The sequence below is a fragment of the Hemicordylus capensis genome, chromosome 10, assembly GCF_027244095.1.
Source record: "Hemicordylus capensis ecotype Gifberg chromosome 10, rHemCap1.1.pri, whole genome shotgun sequence".
In the NCBI taxonomy this organism is placed as follows: Eukaryota; Metazoa; Chordata; class Lepidosauria; order Squamata; family Cordylidae; genus Hemicordylus; species Hemicordylus capensis.
Genome location: NC_069666.1, coordinates 21,232,390 through 21,249,979, shown reverse-complemented (window position 1 = coordinate 21,249,979; position 17,590 = coordinate 21,232,390). Strand labels below are relative to the sequence as shown.

The following is a 17,590-nucleotide window of genomic DNA, read 5'->3' as shown; positions in this document are numbered from 1 at the left end:
CTGCTATCCCCTGGTGTTGCTGTGTTGCTTATTTTAACTTGTTTTTCTTTCTTCTCAACTACAGTTATATCTGGTGTATTGTGTTGCAGATGTTTGTCTGTTTGTAGTCGGAAGTCCCATAATATTTTTACATCTTCATTTTCTACAACCTTTTCAATTTTATGGTCCCACTGATCTTTGGCTATAGGTAGCTTGTATTTTTTGAAGATGTTCCAGTGTATCATCCCTGCTACCTTGTCATGCCTTTGTTTGTTGTCAGTCTGTGCGATCCTTTTACTACAGCTGATTAGGTGGTCCACGGTTTCATCTGCTTCTTTACAAAGGCGGCACTTGCTGTTTGTTGTTGACTTTTTGACTTTTGCTCTTATTGCATTTGTTCTTAGTGCCTGTTCTTGTGCAGCTAGTATTAGACCCTCTGTTTCTTTCTTCAAGTTGCCATTCTTAAGCCATTGCCAGGTCTTGGTGATGTTTGATTTTCCAGTTATATTGTGCAAATATTGACCATGCAGTGCCTTATTTTTCCATTTTTCTGCTTGGTTCTTTCTTGTAGGCCTGCTTTGTTTCATTTGTGTTGAATAGTTTCTCGTTATTGACCATTTGAAGTGCATCTTCTTCACTGTCCTTGATATATTCTTCAAGGCCTCTTTTCTCCTCCTCTACTGTTTGATGGACTTGCAGGAAGAGGCTTGAGGAAGAGAACGGAGAACACTGGGAACTGAGGCAGTTTCACATTTTGACTTGATATGACCGGCCAGTTTTCTGGCTGTGAGCTTTTGATTGATATATAGTTTTCCAGAAGGTTTTTTATTTCTAATGTTGCTCTTTTATCTGTCAATTTTTCATATTCAGACTTTGGTTTAATTGCAGGTAAATGAAATTGCATTTATAAACACTCTAGAAGCCCAGAATAAACGACACGATGTCTTGTCCAAACTAAAGGAGTATGAACAAAGGCTGAATGAACTGCAGGAAGAGCGCCAGCGCAGGCAGGAGGAGAAGCAAGCCCGCGACGAAGCTGTCCAGGTAGAACCTGACTTTACAAAAGTGACAATTAATTGTCAGATCAAAATTGCCTTCAATAGCTTTGTTTTGCTCGTGTATGCTACGTGCAGATAATAGAAATTGTAGTTCATGCAACTATGGAGTAACAGTGACTTTAGCAGCATTGGTTTCAAGTGATAAAAAAGATAGTAGGCCAGCAACTTTCTCAGCTTTCCATGATGATAAAAAATTGAGAATATTCTCTAGTACACAGTTTCACTTGGTCATGCTTACATAAGTATCCAGTTCTATAAAGCTTTTTTCAAACTACAGAGAGACTGTTGTGGATTTACACCATGACAAGAGGTTTCCCAAAGCCCTCTATCTGGTCTCTGGTCCAGGTTATTGTTTCATTAGTACAGGGAGCCAACTGGGTGATCAGTACCATTTTGGGGTGGGGGTGGGGGACAAATGCTCATTGTAATTTTTGACAAGGTCCACCCCACTAGAGATTGAAAATAGGTTATAGCATCGCAAGACTGTTGTGACCTTCGGTTGCCACAGCTGCAAATGTCTTTTTAACTCTTTTAAACATTTGGAAAAACCAAAAACCACTATAAAATTTAATTGATGTTGTCACAGGAATAGAAATGAAAATGGGCAGAAATGTTTTTCAAAGATTACTCCATGGAGAGAGTACAACAATGTATTCATTGGTACTTTAACCCTTTTTTCTGTGCAAAAATGACTCCAATTTTACCCTAATCATTTTGGGATGGGGATAAAGAAGAGGTGATGACAACAGAGGAAGTTGTAAGTGCAACTATGCTATCACCTTTTTTCCATCTCTAGAGGGGTAGATGTTGTCAAAAATCACTATGAGCATTTGTTCATATGATAGTGCCAGTGGCCAAAATGTGTGGGCCTGGCACATGGACTATATGATCTGTGTTGGGCCTCTGCAAGGTCAGGCTCTGGGCAGTCAAGTTCTGGTACCCAGAAGAGCCAATTAAGGTGGGTCAGAAGCAGATATGTGGTCCATGACAGTCAAGGGCTGCATTCCGAAGCCATAAATAAGGATCAACTGGCCAAAGGTAGGTTTGTAGTTTAGACTTTACAGGTGTCAAGGTCTAGGGATGTGCTAATTGGCTCAAATTTGAATTCGAGTGGCTCTGCCTTGAACCAAACCTGGGCCGGTTCAGGTTCAGTTGGGACGGTTTGGAGCCCTCCTGGCAAAGGGGAATCCAGTGAGGATGCTAAAAGGGGCAGCATGAGCGGGGGCCTTCTAAAAGTACTTGAAAAGAGTCAGAAATGTAAAGGAAAGTACTCACCATGGCTGGCAGAGGCAGCTCTCCTGGCTGCCACCCCATGTCCAGGGCTGGCTTGGGCCTGGTTAGGGCCTCTGCATGTGCATGGAGGCCATTTTTTTTTAAACCTGTGTGCATGCGCACTGCTCATTTGTGTGAGTACTTTCCTTTACATTTATGACTCTTTTAAAGTACTTTTAGAAGCTCCCCACTCCTGCTGCCCCTTTCCCTAAAGGGGGATCCTCACCAGATTCTGCTTTCCTCTAGGGCTCCAAACCGAAACGGGTCCTGGTCTGAATGGGGGCAAAACCAGACCCGTCCAACCCAAGCCAGGGAAACTGGTCTTGTGCACATCACTATCAAGATCCGAGGGAGCACTCAAGCTTAGGCAGTATCCACACACCAGAGGCAAGTTGCTGGGAATGTTAACATTACCTCCTTCTCATGCTAATGTTTGACTTTAAGTTTAAAAAAAAGCCACCCCAAACCCTGAAATGCTTCTTCTCTAGGAACGTAAAAGAGCTTTGGAAGCGGAGCGCCAAGCTCGGGTCGAAGAGCTGCTAATGAAAAGAAAAGAACAGGAAGCTCGGATCGAGCAGCAGAGGCAGGAAAAAGAGAGAGCCAGGGAAGACGCAGCTCGGGAGCGGGCCAGGTAGCTCTTTTGATTCACTCAGACTTTCCTCGGTTGAGTACTTCTGTAGATCATAGAATCTGAAAGTTGGAAGGGACCTTGAAGGTCTTCTAGTCCAACTTCCATGATCAGTCCTTAAGATCATGGTCAAGGACAGCAGCTTTTGGCTTCTTGTTTTTTGGAAAATATCAACTGTAATTTAATCCTGATGAAATATGGAGATTCCCCGTCCTTGAAGTGCTTTACCTTTTGTAAGTCCCTTTTGATTATACAGTATTTTACTGGAAAATAGGACATAAATTTATTTTCTCCCATGATATTTTATCTCTGATAATTTATTCTAGCCTATATCTATCTGTCTGTCTGTCTATCTGTCTATCTATCTATGTAAACCACTTTGGGAACTTTTGTTGAAAAGTGGTATGTAAATATTCATCATATTCGTATATTTATTTATATTTATATATACTGCCTGATATGTGCACCTCTAGCCAGTCATATAAAAAACAACGGTGCTAATTTCATGTCCTACACTGAGTTTTATTCACTGTTCTGTTCAACAGTAGTTGCAAAGCAGTGTGAATGCAAGAGGGTTGTGTGAATGTTTGCAATGAGCAAAGGGGATAAAATGGTTCTTTGTGAAAGATAGGATGAAAATAAGGTGAGAGAATTTTAAGATTCCGTGCAGATGTTTCATGTCCATTTGAGATGAAGAAGAGAAGAGCCTAGAAGTGTAACATAAGATAAGATTTGCAAGAGGCTGGTTCTGTCTAAAATGAATTAAAGGCAGGGTGGATTTGATTTAAATCAAACTGATTTAAATCACGATTTAAATCACTAGCAGGGTGGATAAAAATCAAAAAAATCCAATTTAAATAAAAAAAATCCGATTTAAATTTAAAAAAATCCAATTTAAATCAAAAAAATCCAATTTAAATTAAAAAAATCCGATTTAAATCAAAAAAATCTGATTTTTTTTATTTAAATTGGATTTTTTTGATTTTTATCCACCCTGCTAGTGATTTAAATCGTGATTTAAATCGTGATTTAAATCGTGATTTAAATCGTGATTTAAATCAGTTTGATTTAAATCAAATCCACCCTGATTAAAGGAGCAAATTCACACTAACAGACTTGACTTGCTCATAATGTTCTCATGATACCAGAAGAAAAAAATGTTGTGTCATAGCTCAGGTGTGTGTGTTAACATAGGTCTCTCCAGTGTATGAGGTGCAGCAGGTAGTGTGAGTTAGTTTCCCTCCTGAGCTCTCATTTTTGGGGACCAATTATTTGGTTGTTCCTTGGACTCTGGTAATGAGAAAAGTAAATCCCATGATCATGAGGTTTCCCCACCCCCCTCCTTAAAGGATTATCTCAGTTGACAATCCCCTGTCCCCTGCTAACTGAGCAAAGAGGCACCTTTTAAAAGTGGTGATTCTCTTTATTGAGCAAGGGGGAGAGCAACTGGCCGCATCCATCCCAAGCACAGCATGCCTCCAGTGTCTGTCTTGTTTCTTTGTGAACCCTTTGGGAACAGGGAGCCATTTTATTTATTTATTTGTATCTATTCAAACCGCTTTGGGACCATTTGTTGAAAAGCGGTATATAAATATTTGTCGTGGTCATATTTTTTGTATTAGTTTTGTTCTTTCAGATTGCCTTCCTACAGTTTTGCTTCATTTGCAGCCAACACATTACATTTTAAACTTGCTGTTTAAAATGTTCTTATGACTCCGAAGAATCAGATTTCCAAACTGGCTGGATGTTTATGTGCTCCTCTTGCATCCAGATGCAGCAGAAATGACTCTGATTCCATTTACTGTGAAATTAACTTATAAAGCATTATCTCAACTGAGCCTCGCTTAGTAAGAAGTGTGCCTGATCATAAAGCACATGGCCCTTTAAAAGCAAGCGTTCTGTCTTATTATGATATTTTATGGATAAGTACGTGTATAAGCCAAGTGTTGCTCTCGTTCCCCCACCAGGAATATTTTTTATGAAGCTGCTTTTTTTTTTTAAAGAGCTTGCATAAACGTAAGCCAGCTTGTGCATGATGCCCCCCAATGCTCAGTTTTCTGTGCTGTTTTTCATATCAGATTTCATATCAGATTTCCCCCCTCTCCAACTACTGTTTGCCCTTGTGGGCTGGGGTGAGGAGGGGAGGCATCTGTATTGCTTTCCCTGCAGGGCAAACAGCTGGTGATGGGGTGGCAGTTCTGATTGGTAAAATGGCACAATGAGAGACTAAAGACCCCCCTCTGCCAGCATGCCGCTGTGATCAAATTCAGAGATCTCTCCCCTGACTTTGAGGGCTCCATCCTTCCTTGTAATTCCAACCCATGGGTTCTAGTCGCAGGACCCAGTTCGTTCTTGTGGCTGGGAGGGGCTAAGGAGCATAGGAAGCTGCCTTCTACTGAGTCAGGCTATTGGCCCATCTCGCTGAATATTGTCTACACCAGGGATTCTCAGTGTTGGGTCCCCAGATGTTATTGGACTTAAGCTCCCAGAATCCCCAGCCAAAGGCCACCGGGGCTGGGGATTATGGGGACTGAAGTCCAATAACGTCAGGGGACCAAATGTTGAGAATCCCTGGTCTTCACTGACTGGCAGCAGTTTCTCCAAGGTTTTAGGCAGGAGTCTTTCCCAACCCTAAGGAGAACCTTCCTTATGAGGCAAGCCCAGAGCATTTGGGGCTCTTTCGTTTGGAAAAGAGGTGACTATGGGGAGACATGATCAAGGTGTATAAAATTATGCATGGAGCAGAGAGAGTGGACAAAGAGAGATTGTTCTCCCTCTCTTACAACACTAGAACCAGGGGTCATCCCATGAAACTGAAGTTTGGGAAATTTAGGACCAACAAGAGTAAGTACTCTTTCATACAGTACATAGTTAATCTATGGAATTCTCTGCCATGGGATGTCGTGATGGCCACCAGCTTGGATGGCTTAAAGCAGGGCTTAGACAAATTCATGGAGGAATGGTCTATCAATGGCTACTATTCTGGTGGCTATAGACCGCCTCCAGTTTCAGAGGCAGGATGCCTCTCAATACCAGTTGCAGGGGAGCAACTGCAAGAGAGAAGGCACACCCTCACCTCCTGCCTGTGGGCTCCCCAGAGGCATCTTGGGGGCCACTGTGTGAAACAGGATGCTGGGGTAGATAGACCTTGGGCCTGATCCAGCAGGGCTGTTCTGAACCTTACCTAGAGATGCCAGGGTTTGAACCTAGGACCGTCTGCATGCAAAGCAGATGCTCTACCACTGAGCTGCAGCTGTAGTGGTCTGCCTCTTTTATTTATCCTATTCATGTTGCTTCTACTATGCTTGAGTTCCTGTTTCTTCCCTATTTAGAATGTTGTCAATAAAAGCTGTGGCCTGAGTAGAAACCATGTAGGTGTGTCTTGGCCCTCCTTCATCCTACGTGTTTCTTTATGAGCATAGTTCCTCCCATGCCATTGACAGGAACTTAGAACTGGTGCGAATATATTCTCTGTCTCTTTCTCCACTGTTAACATGAACCCTCTTGCTCTTGTAGAGATCGAGAAGAGAGGCTGGCTGCTCTGACGGCAGCTCAACAGGAGGCCATGGAGGAACTGCAGAAGAAGATCCAGTTGAAGGTAAAGCCTGAAAATAGTTTGTTGTTTTTAAGACATTCCTACTGTTTTCTTCAGTATGTTTTATTTATCAAAGTTATGTCAGGGCAATCCAGGTCAGTTTGCTACATGCAGAAGTAGGTATGTGCATGGAACTGGGCAGGGGTGGTTCACAGGGGTGGGGTGGGGGTGGTCAGACTTTAAGAGCGGGGGAGGGTGCACAACCCTCTCCCCCGCTTTTCCTCCCTGCCACCCCTTCCCCTCTTCAGCCGGAAGTACCAAGCATGCACACACACATTGCAATCACGTGCGAGTCCATCTGATGTGCGCACACGCGCTCAGTACTTCTGGCCGAAGAGAGGAAGGGGTGGCAGGGAAGTATGTTGTCGCGCCAAAAGATTTTACAGGAACTGAGCACTGGTGGCGGGGAGGGGTAAGTGCACCCTCACCCACCCTTAAAGTCTGACCCCCACCCCCGCCGAACGTTTGAACCGGCCAGTGTTCGAACCGAACAGGTTCATGCACATCCCGATGCAGAAGATGGTGCCTGCAGAACATTGTTTTCCATATTTCTTGGAACTATCCTAGTTTCTCCCAGAGGTGGCCCTTACATGAGGTGCAGTCGTTTCAGGTAGCAGATCATTGGGGCACAAGCGAGGTGGCAAGATGACCTCCTGCTCCCCGCACCCTTTAAAAATAAAGAGTGGGGAGAAGGGGCATACAGTTTGGAAGCAGCTGTTGAGAAGACAAGGCTCAGTCCAGGAGCAGCAGAAAACTTTCCTAAAGAAGCAAGCAAGCAAATAAATAAATAAACAAATATAACCAAGGCGGAAAGGACAGGGTAAGTTGGTTAGGGCTAGTATTTGACTGGCCAGGGGCTTGTTTTTGACATTGGCATTTCAGTTTCATTTGTGCCTAGAGAGACAGTGGCTGGGGATTAGCTGCAGGTGAGTCACACAACTTATGGAAAGGGCCACATTCCTGAGGTGGATCATTTTGGAAGCAGCTCTTGAGAAGACAAGGTTCAGACCAGAGGAGCTTTGCTACCTGGAGATTTGTGAACAGGAGTTTGCTGATAGATATCAAAGGAGTTTTGTGTGGAGTTTAGTGGGGAAGTGTGTGGAGATGCACACAAGCAGTTCCCCTTTTTCATTAAGGAGACACCCAGCACGAGGAAAAGGTGAGTACCACCCTACTTTGTAATTTTCTTGGAGGACAGAGCTTAAAACCTTTAATTTTAATAAGACCTAGCTTTCAGGTAAACAAGCTCTATATATTCTAGACAGCCAATAAAACCAGTTATGAAGGTAGAATGGCAGCCTAGGAGAGGGTGCTTCCCATTATATTGCTCGGAGAGTTGCATGTATGACTATCTGTCTGAGGGGCAGAAGTCGTGGGTGTGAGCTTAGTGCGAAGAGCTCCTAGCTCTCTGCGAACAAATTCATTTCCTTGAAGCCAAGGTGGCTGTCCTGGAAAAACTCAGGAAGGCAGAGAGGTATATGGATGAGTCCCTCAGGGATGTGATGGAGGCTTCCCACTCCCAGGCTGACAGTTCCTTTGCTGTCATGAAGAATGAAGGTCTCAGAGAAGGAAGACATCAGTCTGAGGGAGAGGGGAATGCTCCCATAGAAGGGACCCCTTGCTTGGGTGATGCACTCATATCTCTCACACAGAGGAGATTGGGGGTCCCCTAGTAGTGGGTGACTTGCTCGTTAGGGGCACAGAAAGATGAGTTCATGACCTGCATGTAGACCACACAGTGACTTGCTTGCCTGGTACCAAGGTTGCGGACGCCACGCAGAGTCTTGGTAGGCTGTTAGGCAGTGCTGGGGACCAGTCAGCTGTCATGGTGCATGTTGGCACCGTTGATGTTGGGAAATGTAGTTGGAAGGTCCTGGAAGCCAAATTTAGCCTGCTAGGTAGAAGAATGGGCCTTGCTGAAGGAGAACCAGCATGGCTTCTGCAAGGGCAAGTCTTGCCTCACTAACCTTTTGGAGTTACTCACTAAACTTTTGGAGTGTCAAAAGGCATGTGGATAAAGGTGATCTGGTTGACATAGTATACCTGGGCTGCCAAAAAGCTTTTGACAAAGTTCCCCACAAAAGGGTCTTGAGTAAACTTAGCAGTCATGGATTAAGGGGACATGTTCATGTGTGGATTAGTAACTGGTAGAAGGACAGGAAACCGAGGGTAGGAATCAATGGACAATTTTCACAATGGAGGGAAGTAGGAAGTGGGGTCCCCCAGGGATCTGTACTGGGATCAGTGCTCTTTAACTTGTACATAAATTATCTAGAAGTTGGGGTAAGCAGGAAGTGGCCACATTTGCAGATGACACAAAACTCTTTCAGGTAGTGAAATCCACTACAGATTGTGAGGAGCTCCAAAAGGATCTCTCCAAACTGGATGAGTGGGTGACAAAATGGCAAATGCAGTTCATTGTAAGGAAGCATAAAGTGATGTATATTGGGGCAAAAATATCCAGCTTCACATATACACTGATGAGGTCTGAGCTGTCAGTGACTGACCAGATCTTGGGGTCGTGGTGGACAGCTCGTTGAAATCAGTGTACAGCAGCTCGAAAAAGGCTAATTCCATGCTAGGGATCATTAGGAAGGGGATTGAAAATAAAAATACTAATCTTATAATGCCCTTACACAAAACTTATAATCTTATAATGCCCTTATAATGCCCTTACACAATCTTATAATGCCCTTACACAAAACTATGGTGCATCCACGTTTGCAGTTCTGGTCACCATACCTTAAGAAGGACATTATAGAATTGGAAAATGTGCAGAAAAGGGCAACCCAGCTAATCAGGGACCTGGAGCACCTTCCTTAAGAGGCAAGGCTACAGCATCTGGGGCTTTTTAATTTTGAAAAGCGGTGACTACAGGGGGAGACATGATAGAGGAGTATAAAATTATGCATAGAGTAGAGAGAGTGAAGTTTTTCTCCCTCTCTCACTAGAACCAGGAGTCATCCCATGAAACTTAAGGCCAGGATATTTAAGATCGACAAAAAGAAGTACTTTTTCACATAGTGCATAATTAATCGATAGAATTCTCTGCTGTGGGATGTGGTGATGGCCACTAGCTTGAATGGCTTTAAAAGGAGCTTGGTCAAATTCATGGAGGACAGGTCTATCAGTGGCTACTAGTCTGGTGGCTTAGAATACTTCCAGCCTCAGAGGCAAGATGCCTCTAAATAAAAGTTGCAGGGGAGCAACAGCAGGAGAGGGGTGTGTGCCCTTGGTTCTTGCTTGAGGGCTTCTAAGAGGCATCTGGTGGGCCACTGTATGAAACAGGATGCTGGGCTAGATAGGCCTTGGGCCTGATCCAACAGGGCTGTTCTTATGTTCATACAAAAGGGGAGCCCTACCTCGGGCACAGAGAGATCTTCAGCTGCCTCTGGCTTCTATGGTCTGTTAAAAGTTGCTCTTTCTCTGCTGTTAGATCAGAAAGACTGTTCACTAAACTGTGAGATGGTTACTTTCCAGTGTTGAAGGACCTGTTTTTTGGCCACGACCACTGCACTTAGGAGCCATAGATATTCCTAGCAGGCTACTACAGTAAAATACTCAAGCACTTAGTTGTCCATGGGAACTTTTTTTGAAAAGCAGTATATAAATATTCGTCATATTCGTATTCGTATCATTTGCTACTTTGTACTCAGCATGATGAGAGCATTCGGAGGCACATGGAACAAATAGAGCAGAGGAAAGAGAAAGCCGCCGAACTGAGCAGCGGAAGACACGCAAATACGGACTACGCACCTAAACTTACACCGTACGAGAGAAAGAAGCAATGCTCCTTGTGCAATGTCTTGGTAAGCTTTATCATTCAAATGGAAACGTGAGCAAGACGCTTGATCTGCCTTTTTGTGGTGAAGATAAAAATGCAAGTGTTGTGCCATCCAGCACAAATGCCAGCCCTCCCTACTGTGCAGCTCTTAAGCTGTGAGCTGGGGAGTTCTTGGTTCAGATCTTACCTCAGCTGTGAACTCAGTAGCTGACCACCTCCCATCTGTAAGGTTGGAATACAGGAAGCCCTGCAATATTTCAGGGGTTACATTCTCAGAAAGTTCCTCAAATGGTGAATATTGGAGTGCTTAACCTGACCCCAAAATGGGGTTAGGTTCTGCACTCAGGCTGCACTGGTGGTTGGGACACTTAAAGAGTGTCCCAGACCCTGGTGTTCCTCTTTCAGCTTCCGTGCATACCAGCTGAGAAGTGGGGAGAGTGGCTGTTTAAATTTTAAATCTCCCCTGCCCATCAGTGGATATACGGGAAGGTTTAAAGTTTGAATGGCCACTCTCCCTGCTTCCCAGCTGGCGCACAGGGAAGCTGAAAGAGGCCAAGAGTGTCTGGGCAATTTTGGCCATCATGGAGGCTTGACAACTGCAAATAGGTGAAACTACATTAAGAACTACATTGGTATACAGACAGGTGGCCCGTGAATAAGCAAAACCGCAGTTATTGAATCCGCAAATTTGGAGGGCCACCTATAATAATGTTGGTCAACAGGACTGTTATTTGGGAAGGCGATAATGTGCATGAAATATCTGGAACCCCTGTGATGTGATATATTTAAATATGATGCAGGGTACTAAGCATGGCTGCATTGTTATTGCATAATGTTCTCTCTTATACGAGATCGCTTAAATTAATTTCCTTTGTTCATTATAGTAGGTGATACAAGTCCTAGTTTTAGGGTTGGTTTTTTTGGTCTTGGCTTGTAACAAGTAGCACACAGCGTGTTAGTAGCTGCCTGGTACTTGCATTCAAAAGGAAACGTGACACTCGTGATCCCTTTTTCAGATTTCCTCAGAGGTGTATCTCTTTAGCCATATTAAAGGGAAAAAGCACCAGCAAGCCGTGCGAGAAAACAGCAGCATCCAAGGAAGGGAGCTTTCCGATGAAGAAGTGGTAGGTACCAAGAGAGTGTCTCCCTCCACTTCCCCTGCCCTCCAGTTTTAACGTGCACTGCTGTCTAAATCATAATGTTTGGCAAAAGAAATGTGAACACACCCTCAAAACCATTGGTGAAAAATAATCATTTTAGGTAAAAAGTACTTATTGATGATGGATGTTTGGTTCTGGCCCCCCGGTTTGGAATATCTTCCCCCCTCCACCCCAAGGAGCTTTGACGTGCCCCCTCTCTTGGTTTGTTTTTTTAAAAAAAACTTTGAAGACCTGTCTTTTCAGAGAGGCTTTTAAATGTTTGGGCTACAGCCTCTGTCTGGTGACTCCTTAAACTCTTGGATTTGGTTTTAACTAGGCCCTGGATTTAGTAGTTTTTATATTGTAGTATAAAATTTGGTGAGCTGCCCCAAGCAGCATTGCTGTGGTGGGAAGGGTTATAAATATTTTAAATGAATATTTTGGAGAATGGCAATGCAGTATTATATGTAGGGTAGGGAGGCTGAAGGGTCTATATGGGAATGAGTGTGAGGTGTTAACTGAGCAAAGTTAACAAGTTCCCTCCCTGGCAGCATCTCCAAGATGGGGCTGAGAGAGACTCCTGCCTGCAACCTTGGAGAAGCCGCTGCCAGTCTGGGTAGACAATCCTAAGCTAGATGGACCAGTGGTCTGACTCAGTATGTGGCAGCTTCCCTAGTATATGGCAGCTAGATGGACCAATGGACTGACTCGGTATATGGCATCTTCCTATGTTCCTAATGTTAACACTGCTAACTGGGCAAAGAGGCAACTTTTTAAAGTGGTGAATCTCTTCGGTTTAGCACAAGGAGAGCAACTGGTCCTCTCCAGCCCCAGCACAGCATCCCTCCAGTGGCTGTTGTTGGTCTCTGCCTTATTTTTCTTTTTAGACTGTGAGCCCTCTGGGGGCAGGGAGCAATCCCACCCCCTCTCTTTCTCATTCTCTCACAATCTGTGTAAACTGCTTTGAGAACTTTTGTTGAAAACCAGTATATAAATATTCCTTCTAGTAGTGTAGTTGTTAGACTGTTGGATTAAGACGGGGGAGACCCAAGTTCAAATCCCCAGTCAACCATGAACCTTGGGTCACCTTGGGTGACTCTGGGCCAGTCGCTTGTGTCTCAGCCTAACCTTCCTCACAGGGTTGTTGTGAGGCTAAACATAACCACTAAATAAAATACATGGAAATCCCACATTAAAAGATGGATACATATGTAGAATTTATTCTTCTATAATGCTAGAAATTGTGGTCATTCAAGTAAACCGATTAGCAGTGAATTCAGGGCAGACAGAAGCCAGTAGCTCTTAGGAACATAGGAAGCTGCCATATACTGAGTCAGACCATAGGTCCATCTCGCTCAGTATTGTCTATACAGACTGGCAGTGGCTTCTCCAAGGTTGCAGGCAGGAATCTCCCTCAGCTCTATCTTGGAGAAGCCAGGGAGGGAACTTGGAGCCTAGATGCTCTTCCCAGAGCAGCTCCATCCCCTAAGGGGAATATCTTACAGCGCTCACATTAGTAGTCTCCCTTTCATATGCAACCAGGGCAGATCCTGCTTAGCTTAAGGGGACAAGTCATGCTTGCTACCACAAGACCAGCTCTCTTCACACAACACATGGATTGAGAGAGACTTCTGCCTGCAGCGTTTCAAACGCCGCTGCCAGTCTGTGTAGACAATACTGAGAGAGATGTGCCAAGGGTCTGACTTGGTAGAAGGCAGCTTCCTACATTCCTATAATTAATTTATGGAGTTTGCTGCCACAGTGAGTGGTGATAGCCACTGATTTTTAAAGCCACCTAAGGAGATGAGACAAATTCATGGAGACGAGATCTATGAATGGCTGTTAGCCTTGATGGCTAAATGATGGCCCCATGTTTAGTATGCACCAATGCCAAATAGCATGGAGCAGCAACAGAGAGTGTCCTGATTGTGGCCTTCCCAGAAGTGTCTGGTTGGCCACTGTGGGAAACAAAATGCTGGATAAGATGGACCTTTTGGCTTGATCCAGCTCCACTTACGTTCCTAAAGGATGGGCATGTGATGGAACTTGCTTCCCAAACCATTATCAATGGTACATTGCGCTTCCAGGAGACCGAGCAAGACACCAGCTATAGAGTAAGAGTTGTTTTGATTTGAATGAGATCTCTGGATCTTTTATAACATGCTGTTGCTGCTGCTACTATTAAGAATGTTTACATACCGCTTGTCAACCAAAGTTCTCCAAGTGGTTTATGTAGGTAAATAAAATAAGATGCTGACAATCTTAACATAAGCATCAGGGAGACACCAGCAACAACTGCTGGAGGGATTCTGTGCTGGGAATGGGTAGCTTTTGTTCTCCCCCTGCTAGACGAGAGGGAGTCGCCACTTTAAAAGGTTCCTGTTTGCTCAGTTAGCCTCTGTGGATAATGTCATTTCATTACTGTTTCAGCAGACATAGTACTGATCTTGAGCTTAAAGCAAAACCTTTGTGGCTAGTGTACTTTGGGTAAAATTTCAAAACACAGAAGGTAAATAAATGTGGGTGAGCGTGAGCTTGGTTGTATTTGTCATTGGGCTCCATTTTATTTTTAATCAATAAAGGTATCTATAGGTGAACACACTCGTCCTACTTAAAGTTATTGCTTGTCATCCATGATGTCTTCGTATTAAATGACCCTTCTTCTTTGACGTATAAGATTTTATTTATACCACCTCTGACCTAATGAAATTTCACCTTTCACCTCCTGCACTTGACACTTGGGATAACATACACTTGATCTCTGACACATTTTGTTTTAAGCTGGCTGCACATAATAGCTGCCTGTAGAGAAAGAAGCTTCATTGCCTAGCAATTTCTACCCAAGATTTTCATAGTATTTCTTGAGCTGTTAGAGAAAAATGTTGGTTTTGCCTTGATCAAGAGAAAACCCTATTGGCAAAAATCTGCCATGCGTCAGAGTCACTTGGTCAGAAATTATGCAGGAATGTAGCCTTCACATTGTAACAATCTATGCTATAGGTTTTCTACTGGGAAAAGGTTGGGTGTTTTAATTCTTAAGGGGTTCAGTAAGTTTTGGGTTCCTTGCTCTGTTTGCTGGTTGGAAGCTGACTAGAAATACATAAAATGTATTATAATTACATATAAGAGCATAAAAACACAACCTTATTATTATAGCTCAGAATTTTTGGGAGCATGTTTTGAGTTTTAATATATTTATACTGATAAATAGGAGCCCTTTTTTACATTGCCTTTCTGCATTAACTGTTGAGTTTGAACAGTAGGACAGACTTGTATTCTAAAACTGTGTTGAAAATATATTTAGACTGCAGTGAATTCACAAGGGGGGTTGCTGGACCCATCACCCTTTCTTCTAAGGCCATTCAGACCCTTGTGTGTCTGGATATTCAGATTACTTATTGTATTGAAATTGCCACTCCATTGAACAGTGATAATTTAAAGATGATGGTAGGTACAATCACCTCCTCCTTGGTGATGCCATTGGGAGGGTGTGGGGTACATAGGGCTGTACGTGTGTACACTCCATGGCTTTTGGGTTTCCCATTAGATCAGGTTATACCTTTCTTCTTCCATAAGTTTTTTTAATGGCAAAAGGGAAGAAGTCTTGGGTACCTCTATCACGTCATCTGCGTCACTGAGGTCAATGATACTTGGTCATCATGGTGAGCATGAATACACACCCTGAGTCATTGCAATGCTGGCTTTAGATGGCAGCAGTAAAATTTTACATGGTGGGACCTCTGTAGTCACAGTCAGTGAACAGCTTCTTGTTAAAGGGTCAAGGGTCAGTATCTCTGAAGAGCCTTGCTGTTGTTGGGTAATGGGTACAATTTTCAATTTTGGTATCATAAACTTCGGTACCACAGGCAATGACAAACTTCCCCACATCGATGAGCTCGATATCAGTACTTGCACCAGCTGTGTGAGTTGTTATGGCCACCACGGTAAGCTTGAAGAAGGCTCATGTACTCTTGTACTGTCACTATTATCCTGATATTCGGCATAAGCTCATCTCTTCAGATATTAGCTCATATCCAGGCTGTACTGATTCCTTTTACCTAGAACATAAGAACAGCCCTGCTGGATCAGGCCCAAGGCCCATCTAGTCCAGCATCCTGTTTCGCACAGTGGCCCACCAGATGCCTCTGGAAGCCACAGACAGGAGTTGAGGGCGTGCCCTCTCACCTGCCATTACTCCCCTGAAACTGGTACTCAGAGGCATCCTGCCTTTGAGGCTGGAGGTGGCCCACAGCCCTCCGACTAGTAGCCATTGATAGACCTCTCCTCCATGAAGTCATCCAGATAAGAATTTCCTAAATTTCCTCTTAGCAGATCAGAATGACTCTAGATGCTATAATGTGACTAAGTTCTGCCATTTAGCTAGCAAAATTCATTTAGAGCTCATTAAGAACGAAATATTCTAAAGCCTATATGTATGTTCCCTCTACTCACTGGATATATTGCTGCCATATATAGTATAGAATACAATATGGTATGAGATTTAATTACACAATTTTGCTGTCTTGCTACCTTTATACTCAGTGTCATTCTGTTATTAGTGTTGACTTTTATATATTTATTATTGTTGTTTACACAGTCAGACAGGTGTTATTGACTGGTTTGTTTTATCCAGACATCGAGTCCTTCCCAAGGACCTGGGATGGCTGAATTTTATTATCAATGTTGTTGCTGTTATTATTATAGATATCGTCGCAGAATATAGGCTGTTCCCAGTAAAGTTGCTTTCTGTAATTGGCCGATGGTGATTTCTGTGGCCCCTATGGTGTTGAGGTGCTCTTCAAGTTGTTTTGGAATTGCACCTAGGGTGCCAATTACCACCGGGATTACTTTTATCTTCTTCTGCCACAGCCTGACCACTACATTCAACCACTACATATTATGCGCTTCACTGAGCCCTCAGGGGATGAAGGTATCTTTTTGCATCCACAAGACTTACACTGTCCACGAGCTGTGTTACTTCAGGATCAACTTCCATACGTACTAGCCAGTCAGCAATGGCAACCCAGACTGACCGGATTTCGCCACCTAAACCAATTACCACATCAGTTCCAATACCACCGGTTGCTCCATCACTTCCTTTGACACAACCTATTGAGTCTACCCCTACTAGTCCACAGAATCCAGCAGCTGTGCCTGACAGTGCTACCCCAATGGAACCCATCTTCAGGTGAAGAGGCTTTGAAGAACCATCTACTGCAGCGCCCACTTCCAGATGCTTGGAAAATATGTATAAAGACCTGGAAGATGGCTGTGAATGTCTATTCACAGAGCCCCTGGTGGCACAGTGGTAAAACTGCCACCCTGTAACCAGAAGGTTACAAGTTCGATCCTGACCAGGGGCTCAAGGTTGACTCAGCCTTCCATCCTTCCGAGGTCGGTAAAATGAGTACCCAGAATGTTGGGGGCAATATGCTAAATCATTGTAAACCGCTTAGAGAGCTCCGGCTATAGAGCGGTATATAAATGTAAGTGCTATTGCTATTCAAGCACCTACAACCCAACTCTCTACTGGTTAACTATTCCTCCTCTCTCTCAGGCAGGAAACATGCAGCCCCTGCTGACAAGGAGGTGCATAAATTAGACTCCCTGAGGAGATGTTTTTACTCGACCAGAACTCTTGCTATGCACATTGCCAAATACATGGCATGCATGTCATGCTATCAGCACTCCCTGTGGGAGGAACTTGCTGAAGCAAAACCAGAAGACATGGTAGCCAATGCTAAAGAACTTCAGGTAAGATCCGCTGACATAACTAGAGAGCGGATTAGCATGGTCCGCCACCTGATGGATTGTAAGTCAAAGAATATGGCAGGTGCTGTTGCATTGTGCCACTACAGTGCGTAACCAGGGGGGAAATAGAGGACCTCCCCTTTTGAGGTTGAAGGTCTTCAGCAGTGTGACGGACAAGGCTTTAGGAAAACTAAAAAAAAATCAAAATTCGCTGTGTTGACCAACCAGACCAGATACCAATCCAAACCAAAACCAACCTATATTCAGGGCACTTCCTATGGGAAATATAGGCCACAGTATAAACAAATCTTAAAGAAATCTTCTAAAGCTCCCTCAAGACCATTCCAGTCAAAAGGAATACCCAACGTTTAATGACCTAAACAG

General features: G+C 43.7%; 1 protein-coding gene across 4 annotated transcripts in view; it reads left to right on the top strand.

Moving 5' to 3' along the window:
- The window catches only part of SCAPER (S-phase cyclin A associated protein in the ER), a 265,705-nt gene that overhangs the window by 78,813 nt on the left and 169,302 nt on the right, over positions 1 to 17,590 (top strand). For all 4 annotated transcript variants that reach the window (XM_053272259.1, XM_053272260.1, XM_053272257.1 and 1 more), the window contains 5 exons: positions 868 to 1,023; positions 2,798 to 2,940; positions 6,454 to 6,535; positions 10,189 to 10,341; positions 11,333 to 11,440. In XM_053272259.1, the coding sequence (XP_053128234.1) occupies positions 868 to 1,023; positions 2,798 to 2,940; positions 6,454 to 6,535; positions 10,189 to 10,341; positions 11,333 to 11,440 (642 nt within the window). The remainder of the gene's footprint in view (positions 1 to 867; positions 1,024 to 2,797; positions 2,941 to 6,453; positions 6,536 to 10,188; positions 10,342 to 11,332; positions 11,441 to 17,590) is intronic.